The sequence below is a fragment of the Ursus arctos genome, unplaced genomic scaffold (genome assembly GCF_023065955.2).
Source record: "Ursus arctos isolate Adak ecotype North America unplaced genomic scaffold, UrsArc2.0 scaffold_4, whole genome shotgun sequence".
Lineage (NCBI taxonomy): Eukaryota > Metazoa > Chordata > Mammalia > Carnivora > Ursidae > Ursus > Ursus arctos.
The window spans coordinates 62080755-62093507 of record NW_026623056.1 but is presented as its reverse complement, the minus strand read 5'-3'; the positions used below and the strand labels follow the sequence as shown (position 1 = coordinate 62093507).

Sequence of the window (12753 nt, the reverse complement as noted above, 5' to 3'; positions counted from 1 at the left end):
TACTCTGCAAAAATATCTGTGGTTCCTTTTTCCTATAGGCCTAAAAATCAGGGTGTTATTTTTTCCTTTTTTTTTTTTTTTTGTAGTCCATCAGTGATAGACATTTAGGTTATTTGAAAAGTGCCTAGCTCCCAGACTTAGTAATTTTAAATGAAATGTTTTCAGTTATAGCGAATAGAACCCAATTATTTTATATTGACATATGTAGTTTACTGCCTTTTTTTCTACTTATTATCATCTAGCTACTGGAAAGCACCCAGTTTTCTTCAATTATTTAGCAACCTGCAATAAACATGGTTTAGTTCCAAAACCCCAAGTATATTTTAAATCACATTTAATTTTCTAAAGAATGAATCTTTGCTCTACTGAAGATGATTCAAAGTTTTAGAAATCCATCTCAAACCTTTAAGTAGTTTCTGGCTTGCCCAGAAATACTTTTTGGGTGGTAAGATTCCAATCCTGATGAATGTCATTATACATCCACTGTCCTCCTGGGTTGCTACGGCAGCTGCTAGCTGCTTAAAAAGCTAGTTTTTAAAAAATGACTGAAAGGAAAAGAAATGATTGTTTCATTTTCCCTCAAATAAAGAAAAATATGTGTAATATATGTAAAGTGAAGTTGCTTTCCAAGTTTTAAAAATGTGGATGGCAAAAGCTAGATCCACTTTGGTTTGGACAACCGTTGGACTCATGCAAGAGTCAACTGCCTTTTAAAATTAATGGTAATGTCTTTAATAAGAAAAAAAGACCATTACAAACTAGAGAATTTTTTCAGTCTCGTCAATTACATTTCTTTAGCACTGAATAAGGTATAAAATCTTTTCACATCTACGATCTAGTTAGTATCTACAGCACAGCAACCCAGTTTAGGCAAGTGACAAATATCATCACTTTATCCCCATTGAGCCAAGGGAAGAACTGTGTTTCGACAGCTCAACTATGATAGCAAGCATTTTTTTTTTTTATTTAACATACCAATTCATGGCAATTTCTTTCTTAAAGATCATTTGTATTTGACTATTCTGAGTAGTTGTACCTAGAATATCTTCAAGTCGGTTGGCAAAAAAATACAATAGAATAACAAATATTTACCAGCAGTATTATGAATAAGCCCAGAGAAAGAATGTACAGTGAAGTCCATTTCTAAAGTGATTAGAAGAGGAGACAAATATCACAGTATGCTAAAGTATTTAGATTACAGGTATCATTTTTCATAATACATAATTAAAGTCTAGACATTCTTTAATTTTAAATTCTTCTGAAAAAATAGCACAGATGTCTAATCGTTTAGGTAAAAACTAAGCAAGAAAAGTTTCATTTTCAGGTAAATATAAGTAACAGTCAATTTAACGATTAGCAGAAATAAAGTTTTTGTTGCTGGTGTCTGAAGATCAGTTTTATATTATCTTCAGGGGTTAAGAGAAGAGGTAGGTACAAAAGCAATGTTTTAAATTATATTACACTTCGATGATAAAAACATAAATAAAATTATGTTACTTTTTAAATCTCTGCCAATAGGTGAAGAAGCAATTGTGGTTTTTTTTTTTAATTTAAGGTAGTATTTCAAGTACATATATAGAAAGTCAAGCTTACTGTGTTAGAAGAATAGAATTCTAAAAACTGATCAATGCTATAGTTGGAGGTTAATTCTACAAAACCTTTTAAGTTTATTGCTGTGTCATCCTATCAGCTGATAAATATGAGTACAGTCATGAACACAGTTAAATGTTTTTTAAATGTTTTTAAACGTTTTTTAAAACATTTTAATATGATCAGCAAAACTACCAAGAACATATGCATTTTATAATGAAAAAAGATACTATAATTATTTAGCTAATTAATATCCATTTTCTTTTCCTTTTGGTTTAGTACAAATTTATACACTATAAGACTTTAACAATAAAATTATCTGACCTATTTTTGATCCTGAGAAAAAGTTCAACAAAGAAAAATGACTTTCTTCTTGCTCAACTCCACTTGAAAAAGAAAAAAGAGGAAAGAAAATCTAAGTAGGGAAAAACAAAATATAGAATTCCTTGTGTTAAAGGCATGGTTAGTTCAGTTATTTAAGGGTATATTTTCAGCTATGTTGTCATCATCATCAAAATTCTGTGCTCTACAGAGTCATATCAAATTAATGCTCACTACTCACAGGTACATTTCTTTCCAAAGACATATTCTTTTAAATGCATTATTAACCCAAAAGTTTGGTTCTACTCTCAATTTTCAAACTTTTTTAAGTGAAAGCTCCTTAGTGAGAAAAAGTTGAGATCTCATGTATACAGAGACCCCGAAACCCTGTAACTTTGGGCAGAAAAGCTATTTTTTCATCTAGATAAGAAAATAGATTAGTGGGGTGCCTGAGTGGCTCAGTCAGTTAAGTGTCTGCTTGGACTCAGGCCTTGATCCAGGGATGGAGCCCAGCATGGGGCTCTCTGCTAAGCAGGGAGCCTGCTTCTCCCTCTGCCCTCCCCCACTCATGCTTGTGCTCCATCTCTCTCTCTCTGAAATAAATAAATAAAATCTGAAAGAAAGAAAGAAAGAAAGAAAGAAAGAAAGAAAGAAAGAAAGAAAGAAAGAAAGAAAAAATAGATTAGTCATTTAAATTTTCCCAGAATACTGCCTGTTTCTAACTATTTTCTATCATAATTTCATTTATCTCAGTTTTTCCCATCTCTCCAGTAAAAATAAGGGCTCACTGATTAAATCTGATGAAAATAATTCACCAAATGCTATCCCAAATGTATGGATAGATTTTAAATTATGTTATACACCTTCACAAACGGTGGCATTTTTAAAAATCAACTTGAATTGGAAAAAAAACAAGACGTTAACAGAGGGCATTTTTACATCAAAACAGGAGGTAGATAATTTTTAGTTTTCTGTTTACAAAAAATCTTTTAATTACCATACTTTCAATATGTAAGCATTAAATCATAAATAAAATTTTAAAATGCAGTTCTCCAATGCACATATGGCCCAACTATATTTATGAGGCACAATTTCTAATAAATCAGCATTAGTCCTTATGACAGTTCCCAAATCTAATTTTCATAGAGTTCCTTTCCCATATTTTTATATTTCTAAAACCTACTTAGTGGGTTTAATCGTAAATATGTTGGAGGGGGTACCTAATGCAAGTACCAAATTTTAATGGAGGTTCTTACAGTAGTTTTGGTATCCCTAGGTAAAAATTAACTTATACATTTTCAATCAATACTTCTCAATCTTATAAATGGCCGTAAAAAAGAAGTAATAAAACAGAATGCCAAAAAGTGCCTTAACGATAGGTGGATGTCTAATGGCTTTAACAAAAAACTACTAACCAAGGCAGTTGTATAGAGAATATGGGGAAATATTAATGTTTGTGTATAAGAAAAAATTATTAATGATTATTTTAACAATAATTTAAGTAAGAAGTCTCTTATCCCCATAATTTTATATAATTTCATAATTATCATCAGGCAAACAAAACTAATCTAAGTCAGCAGATCACATGGTCTTTCTCAAAACTTATTAAAGTTTTCAATAACTCTCAAGAAACAGGCCTCATCTAATTTGGAGGACTGCAAGTCCTTAGACCTATGTTTTCCAATAAAGGAGCCAATAGACATATGTGGCCATTGAGCACTTGAAATAAGGTTAGTGCAAATGAGAAACGGAATTTTAAATTTAATTTTAATTACTTTATTAAATTTAAATTTTAAAACTACTATTCGACTCAGTTACTAAACTTTTAATTATGTTTGAAAAAACTTGGGTTTGTATTCTTAAACTGAAAATTTTATTAAATCTAAATATAGATCAAGTATTTTCAATGAAAAAATATCAGAGTTAAAAGAATACAAAAGAACAAAAATAGCTCAGTGAATTTTATATTGATTATATTAACATTAAAATATTTTGATATATTGGGTTAAATAAAATTTTTCATTATTAAAACTCATTCACCTGTCTTCCTTTTACTTTAATATAGCTACTAAAAGTTCTGAATTATGTAAGTGGCCTACATTATATTTCTATTAGTACTGCTTTAGACAACATGTATAAAATCAAAACTTTTATTTAAAAGTCAACTTCTTTAAGGTATAATTTACATGCAATAAAATGTAGTCTTTTACGAGGATAGGTCTATAAATTTTGACAAATATATGCAGTCATGTAACAACCAGCACAGTTAGGACATAAAATATCTTCATCACCCCAAGAAGTTCCTTCATGTTCCTCTGTAATCAACGCACAACTCCTACCTCCAAACCCTGACAACTCTGCCTTCTGTCCCTATAGCTTTGCCCATTCTAGAATATCATATAAATGAAAACATATACCATGTGGACTTTTGAATCTGATAAAGCAAAATTTTAAATACTACAGTACTCTCACAGCACTAAAGGATGATTATCATTCTGATATTTCCTTGTATTACGAACATTCTGCCAAGACCTAGTTTTCATTTTTCTACTTCCAAAACTGAGCTTTCTTCCCTGTCGCTATTACAGTAATTTATTTATACCACTAGAATACAACTGAGCAAACTGTATTATAGTTATTTATATATAGGTCCTTCCTCCTACTAGAGTGTAAGCTGGAAGCCTGACGTCTAGACCACTGAAGCTTTCCACAGGGTTAACAGCCTAATGAAATTAACAGTGCAAGTAACAAGGCTAAGAGAATATTTGTTTAAAAAAAAATTGAGATTGTATTATATAAAAAAGGAAAAGGAAAACAAAAGAATTGAGTCATGAAGAAGTTTATCCTCTAGATTAGATGTCTACTTTTACTGAGGTCTCAAGAAAGGATATTAGGCTCCAGAGGATCCAAGAACTACTATTCCAGCTAACCAGGTGCAAATGCTAGTGGAGATTTAACTTACAACAATATTTTTACCCATATTGCTATTGATTTTGTCAGGGCTTGCTAACAAAGTTGAATAAATTTGGAGCAGTCTGCCTAGCACTATTTTTCTCATAACCTCTGTTACTTCTGGGACATGATTTTACAGAACATACAAGTTTTTCAGGAACACCGGTACACGTGAAGGTAAAGACAACAAATCCTATAGCTCTATTTCAAAAGTCGGATATTTGTAATCATTAATTTTCATATAAATATATGAAGTATAACAAGTCTATGTTTTAAGTAAATAAATGAAACAGTACAACTAACTTCAAATCTTTCAAATACTTACTGAAGTCTCCAGTAAGAAAAACTCCTTCTGCTCCTGGAGCCCATTCTTTGCAGTATAAACCACCATCGGCACATCTGTGCACACCAAATGATTCATAACCTCTGGAAAATTTATCAATACCACCTTCGTTCTCTCCGATGTTGTTCAAAGTCTCGTTAAACCGCTTATACCTTTGAAAAAGTACAAAAGAAGGAAGTTAGAAAATAAAACTGTCTTCCAAGAGAGCTACCGTAATTAAGTCAATGCTTTGTTTACTCTTATTCAGAAAAGGAAAAGAAAAAAGATAATAAAGAGGAATAATGTGAATAATTTCACATATAAGGTAGCAGTTACCTCACAGGATAAAATCATTCTTATCTCAAACTGAACCAATCTAAAATTTTTTGGTAATTTCATGCATTTTGGTTTAAGAGAGAAAATACGATTGTTCTATATTCCATGAAATTTTAAAAATCAGCATTATAGCAACTTCTATGTCAAAATAGTATGGTGAAGGAGCATCCCTATATGTCTTTCTTCTAACCCCTAAGAAAATAAAAGAAAAATAGTCAGAAGCCAGCAAGATAAATAAAACTGCCCTACAACAGGGTTTGGCACACTTTCCCTGTTAAAGGGTAGATAGTGAATTGGTCCATTTCACAACTACTCAACTATCTCTCTGAAGCATGAAAACTGCGGCAGACAACACTTAAATGAATGGGTATGGCTGATGCCAATAACACGTTATTTATGAAACTGTTATTGGCCAAATTTGGCCTATGGGCTGTGGTTTGCCTAGTTCTGCCCTATAGCAACTAAGCATGGAAAGAACATACTACATCATGTCAAACTATAAAAGCTAGAGGCCACGAGAAGAAACCAAAGATTCCCTCCCAAGGAGGACAAGAGTAGCACATGGCTGTTCCTGACCCTCTACCAGATCCGGAGTCCATACAGCTACACCAAAAAAATGCTATTATTATCACTAACAGCAACAGGTCTAGAGAGAAGCTAGGACAAAACAGGTAAAACTGAAGTGAGGCAGGTGGTAGGTGCTTTCTGTCAGAAGTGAAGGTTCCAGAACAATGAACTGAGCAATGCTAAAACTTCCTTGCACTTCCCCATACCCTAAGGGGTGAGCAATAAAAGTCCCAGAAAGATGACATGAATCCAAGTAGGGGATATACAGGGACTATTTCACACTATATTTCGACTTAATTAAAAATGAACACAATAGGGGTGCTGGGTGGCTCAGTCAGTTAAGCATCTGCCTTTGGCTCAGGTCATGACCCCAGGGTCCTGGGATCAAGCCCTGGGTCAGGCTCCCTGCTCAGTGGGGAGTCTGCTTCTCCCTCTCCTGCTGGCCCTTCCCCCTTCTCATGCGTACCCATGCACACTCTCTCTCTCTTTCTCTAAAAAATAAATAAAATCTTTAAAAAAATGAACTCAATAAAAATAAGAGATGAGGGATTATATGAGAAAACAATAGAATGAGAGGTAAAATGAGACTCCTAGACCTAAGGAAACAAAAGGTGGAACAAAATATATCACTGAAAAATAATAAATTAGAATTGGCAAGAAATAAAATGCACATATGGTAAAAATAGCAAATTATTAAATGAATAAATAATTGGAAATTTATATAATTAGAGAAGAAAAAGACAAAGAAATGGAGTATATTAAAGAAGCTAAGAGATACGCAAAATGGACAAAAATGATCTAAAACAAACTGAGGGCTTCAGAGGGGAGAGGGGTGGGGGAATGGGATAGGCTGGTGATGGGTATTAAGGAGGGCACGTATTGCATGGTGCACTGGGTGTTATACGCAAGTAATGAATAATGGGACTTTACATCAAAAACTAGGGATATACTGTATGGTGACTAACATAATATAATAAAAAAAATTATAAAAAAATGATCTAAAATAAGGATAGCTGCTGACTCTGAAGAACAAAACCAAATAAAACGGATATAAAAAATATAAAGCTGGAAAGTTTTCTCTCAGAATTAAATCTGCATATTTGGGGCACCTGGGTGGCTGAGTCGGTTAAACGCTTGGCTCAGATCATGATCTCTGGGTCCTGGCATCTAGCCCCGTGTGGGGCACCATGCTCAGTGGGGAGTCCGCTTTTTCTTCCTCTCCCTCTGCCCTGCCCCCCAGCTCATGCTCACTCTCTCTCTCAAATAAATAAAATCTTAAAAAAAAGAATTAAATCTGCATATTAACAAAGAGCATACACAAAAAAAATCCAAGATTTTTCTATGAACTCTCCCTAATTTAAATATTGGCAATGTTTCAAAAATCCTTAAAATACTGACCTGGACCAAAAAAAAAGGTCTACATATATAATGAGATACTAGTATGCAAACCGACTCATATTTTCAAAGTCCTATGAGAAAATGTGTTTTTTGTTTTCTTGTTTTGTTTTTACTTCCTACAAATATCACTCAGCTGTAATTCTTGGGTGTATGAAAACTCTAACCCATATTAAACAACATAGTACAACATTCCATAAAATGATCAAACAGTAAGGAACAATCAACAAAATTAATTTGGATTTAGGGTGAAAAGAATACAAACACATATATACATAATATAAGGAAAATTACTGATTAAAAAAAGATACAGCTCTGGGAGGTTAAACCAAATGCGGTAATAATTTTATTGTTAACGTGAGCCTGATGTCTTAAAAACACACTTTAGATTTAAGTTTAAGTTTAAAAAAATCATTCATAAGAACTTTCATAAAATATGTACAAACGTTCCATTTACTAAAATTTCAACAGAAACAGGATTATAGCATTATATCACTTTAACTAAATATCTTGACTTCCCTCAAGGTCAGCCCTATAGCTTCTGATACAGAAATACACATTCCACTTTGAAATCACTGTGGCTCAAAAAAGAAAATGCCTGAGGATACAGCACGCTCATCATGCCTGTGCCCTCTCCTACTACAGTCATCTCTCTTAATATTTTGCTATGAATTTATAGGATATTTAAAAACTAGGTCAAATTCTTAGTAACCAAAGAACATAAAATGAAGTTAGTAGAGCAACTAGCATTTTGTACAGATATAAAATGCTATAAATACCATCAGATTTGATCTCTACATTGATGTTTTTAATCCTTTTTACAAAGGAAGAAACAGAGGCACAGATAAATATGTTAGGTTGTCCAAGGTCAAGAAGGTAAGGAGCAATAGAGATGAAGCATTGTTCATCATAAAAGGGATACTTTAAGTGAATCAAGAGACAAAAATCTCAAATTAAATGTCACATTTTCTTTTTAAAGAAAGTCCTTAAAGTTTAATTCATAAAGCTATTAATCTTTTAATTAGGAGAATCAGCTTAGTCTTTAGAAATAAAGTACAGGTTACCTTCTAACTCTGTTACATACTATACAAAGTCACTTAACCTCCCTTTTCCTTAATTTCTTCCACTGTCAAATGGGAGAAACATCATAGGTTCCAAGGAATCAATGAAATCACACTGGGAGCCAACCCCACAGTAGCCAGCAAGTGCTCAGTAATTGTTGGCTGCAACTTTTCTCCACTTCAGTGAGGGGCAATGCTGTAGAACACTTTTTAATTTATCTTTATTTATAGCACTTATTTAGATTTTGATATATATATTAATTATTAGCAAACATTAAGGGTTCTTCCCCCTCAAATTCCAAAATTCTTTACCATTTTTTTCCTGCTGTGGAAATTACAAATAAAGGCATAGTAACACATAGCACATACTAAGTACGCCATATTGACTTGAATGCATGGGTTATGGAAAGTTTGGAAAAAAATTAAATAGATTGGATTGACCGGGGCGGGGGGGATAGTTATTTTACAGAGGTAACAGGAGATAAATATAGAAAAGAAAAAAAAACGAAAAAGAAACAAACTGAAATCTTTGCTCTCCTGGAAGTTAATTCATCCTAGATCAGTACTGAATTTCTAATTCCAGGCAGAATTCTGAACATAGGAGATAAGTCAAGGGAGATGAATCATACCTTATCTAGAAATGTCTAGGATATAGAATCCTTTCTCAAGTGTTTCCGAGTGGTCCTGAAACCTAAGGAACCCATGGGGGAAATTCCTTCCCTGCTAGCTTAATTTTCAAGATTTTATATTGTCGTTTGCTTCCTCACGGAGACTTGTATCAGAGGCAAGAAAAAGCACAGAAGTAAAAGCTCAATAGGAATTTTTAATAGCTAAAATATGGGAAAATAAGGTTAAAAGAGGGGGGAGTTGGATTTTTGAAGGAAAAAAATAGCTTTTTAAATCAGCCTTTAAAAAGACTTCAAGGTTTCTCAAAGAAACTTTCTTCTCAAATGAAGACTATCCAGAATATGCACAATTATCCATATATTAAAATGTCAAGTGAAGATTTAGGCATTTGAGACTTTAAAGTGAACAGTTTACATCTCTTAATTAGGGATAAGTATTCTACAACAACAAAAACTGCAACATATTTTATTACAAAAAAATATTTATTGTGTGCTAATAATTCAGTTACATAAAATAAAATCCTTTGCTTTAGAAGTTCCTTAGCCCAATGGAAGAGCGTTCAACTCATGACAGGAGAAGGCTGGGATAAGCAAACATTCACTGAGGAGTAAGCAAGGAAGAAGGGGAGGTTAGAGAAGGCTTTAGGGAGTAGTGGGCATTTATGCTGTATCTTGAAGGATAAGTGTATATTTTGAAAGCTAGAGAAAAGACAGAGAAGGACAATACATATGTAAAAACCAGGAGGTTCTTGTTGACATGACAACTAGAGTAAGAGAATGGGTAGGGATCTAGAAGCCAATCAGGATGGAAAAGACAACTTTTAGCTCGACAATAAAATAAAATAAAATAAAATAAAATAAAATAAAATAAAATAAAATAAAATAAAATAAATAAATAAATAAAATAAAATAAAATAAAAAAACCCTAAAGACTTTAAAAAGGAGATAACTGATATGATCAAAGACAGGTTTTAAAGGGAACAATTTGAAGGATGAATTTTGTTAGGCAGAATCCATAGGTTAATGAAATCTGGAAATCTAATTTCCAAGCTTCCATTTAAAATCTCAGTCACCTTTCTAATCTCTATCCAATTTAGTGTCTACTCAACTTCATCTACCAGGAAACACCAGAGATGGGACCAATTTAAGTAAAGGTGATGAACAAGGTAAAATCCACCCATTTATTCCATATGTATTACTGAACATCTACTATGTATCTAGTGCTATGCTAGTCACTGCAAACAGAGACAAAAGATATTACTAAGTGACTCCAAGACATAGTTCATAATGTGTGGAAGTTAGTAAAGCAAAAAGTGAAGTGGGAAAGCATTATATAAGGCATTGGTAAAGGCTTTTAACCAGAAAACAGAAGTAGCTAAAGTATAAATTCCACAAAGACAGGGAAAATTATCTGTTTTGCATCCTGTGGTAACCAAACACCTAAAGTACTAGCACGTAGTAATTACTCAATGAAAAATTTTTAGTGAGCACTTACTACATTCAGGTTGTGGCTGAGCAATGGTGATACAATGGTCAGACTGAGGTTTAAAATTAGAATTATTATGCAGAGATTTGGATCCCAATCCTACCTCTTACCAGCTATAACTAAGACCAAATTTCCTAATCTAAGAATAATAACAGAACCTACTTCGTAAGGTTTCTTCGATCATCAAATGAGATAATATACCTACAAACGCTTAGCATGATGCCTTTGCATGAAATGAATGAACACCACGAGGCCAATAAAAGTAATAAAAATGATTGCTGCATTTGAGATCAAAATAAAAAAATCAAGAGCCTCTTAAACTGTAAGAGTTACAATGCATTGTAACTGCACTCCACTCGCTGATTCACTCAGTCCCTCTGGCGCTCCAGGCTTCGTGCACTCCTTTGACTGGACTTCCAGAGGTTGTGGCTTGCAAGCCACTAACAGTGGAGGTCAGATTCTACAACAGGGACGTGTGGAGGAATAAAGACTCCACGGGACAAATTCTGACCAATGAGATATAGAAAATCGGAAGGAGGCCTCACAGAAATTCTTCCCCCTGTCTCCTGAAGGTCCTGTGTGACCAACCAGCTTTGGAAGGAAATACACGATCTCACATAAGAAGCCAATTCATCAACTTGGTGCTGTATCAAGATCAAACATATGGAACCACAAAAGTGAATAGCAAACCGGGGGATGTGATGACCCAATAAAGACACCGACTGCTGCCAGGAGCCAAAACACATCCTCCTCAGCAGTCAGTGCTATTTAAGATGAATGCAAACCATTCTGTGCTTTAGAACTGCTCAAAAGTGAGTGGAAGGCAATTAACTCCCATCATCTCACTTCTATTCAAACACAGCATCGTGCAGGTATGTGGTTCTTATTCAAGTAGTTTGTCTCACTATCCTAATCCTTACCAATGCCTATGTGTTCATGAGAATTGGGACTCGATGTTAATTAAAATAATTATTTCACATATGGAATTAGCCTAAGACTGAATGGTATGGACCACCTACTATGTGCCCAGGCATGATGGCATACCAGAAAGAACAGACTTTAGAAATAAAAGATTGGGTTCAAATTGCTATGCACATTAGCAAACTGTCAGGTTTTTTACTTAATGATCCTAGAGTTTCAGCTTGCCCATTAATAAAGCAGAAAGATAATACTATTGATGTCAGGGTTGTACTTACATACAGTCCACCTTTGAACATGGGTTTGAACTGTGCAGGTCCAATTATGCTGATTTTTTTTTTATAAATACAGTATAGTACTGTAAATGTATTTTCATTTCTTTATGATTTTCTTAATAATGTTTATTTCACTAGCTTACTTTATTGTAAGAATACAATACATAATATATACAATATGCAAGATACATGTTAATAGACTGTTTATATTATTGGTAAGGCTTTCAGTCAACAGTAGGCTATTAGTAGTTACATTTTGGGGAGTCAAAAGTTATATACTGAGTTTCAAGTGTGAAGGGGGTTGATGCGTCTAACCTCTGCATTGTTTAAGGATCAACTGCATAAATAATTTACTTATAAATTTATTAAAAATAAATTATTTTATGGCATATCTCATATATTTTAAGAAAAAAAGAAATTAAGGGATTTCTAATTAGAAAAAGAAATCAATTAAACTTTGAAAAAAATGAAATAGTTCTATCATGCTAATTATAGTGCAATACTAAAATCTAAATATTAATTCAATTATAAGCAAGCATTAAGTGCATTATTAATTTTAATCATTTAAAAAAACCTTATTCATTTTGTACCATATTTAAAACACAATCAAATGCAGAGCCAATCCGATAAATACATCCTCAGATCACATGTAAGAACAAATAGTTGATCTCTTATTTTCTAATGTATAGAATAAAAGCTATTTAAATAAGTTTTGCTCTTACTTGACCTAAAGTTAAGTGTAATTTGACTACTTTGAGTTTCAAATTAATAGAATAGATATAGAAATTATGATTACATAGAAATCATTAGGGGTGCCTGGTGGCTCAGTCGTTAAGCGTCTGCCTTCCGCTCAGGGTGTGATCCCGGAGTCCTGGGATCGAGCCCCGCACCAGGCTCCTCCACT

At 33.3% G+C, this 12753-nt stretch overlaps 1 protein-coding gene across 2 annotated transcripts in view; it reads right to left on the bottom strand.

Moving 5' to 3' along the window:
• The window catches only part of GBE1 (1,4-alpha-glucan branching enzyme 1), a 262803-nt gene that overhangs the window by 209989 nt on the left and 40061 nt on the right, over window positions 1-12753 (bottom strand). For both annotated transcript variants that reach the window (XM_026488982.4, XM_057306804.1), the window contains exon 2: window positions 5189-5358. In XM_026488982.4, coding sequence (XP_026344767.1) covers window positions 5189-5358 — 170 coding nt within the window. The remainder of the gene's footprint in view (window positions 1-5188; window positions 5359-12753) is intronic.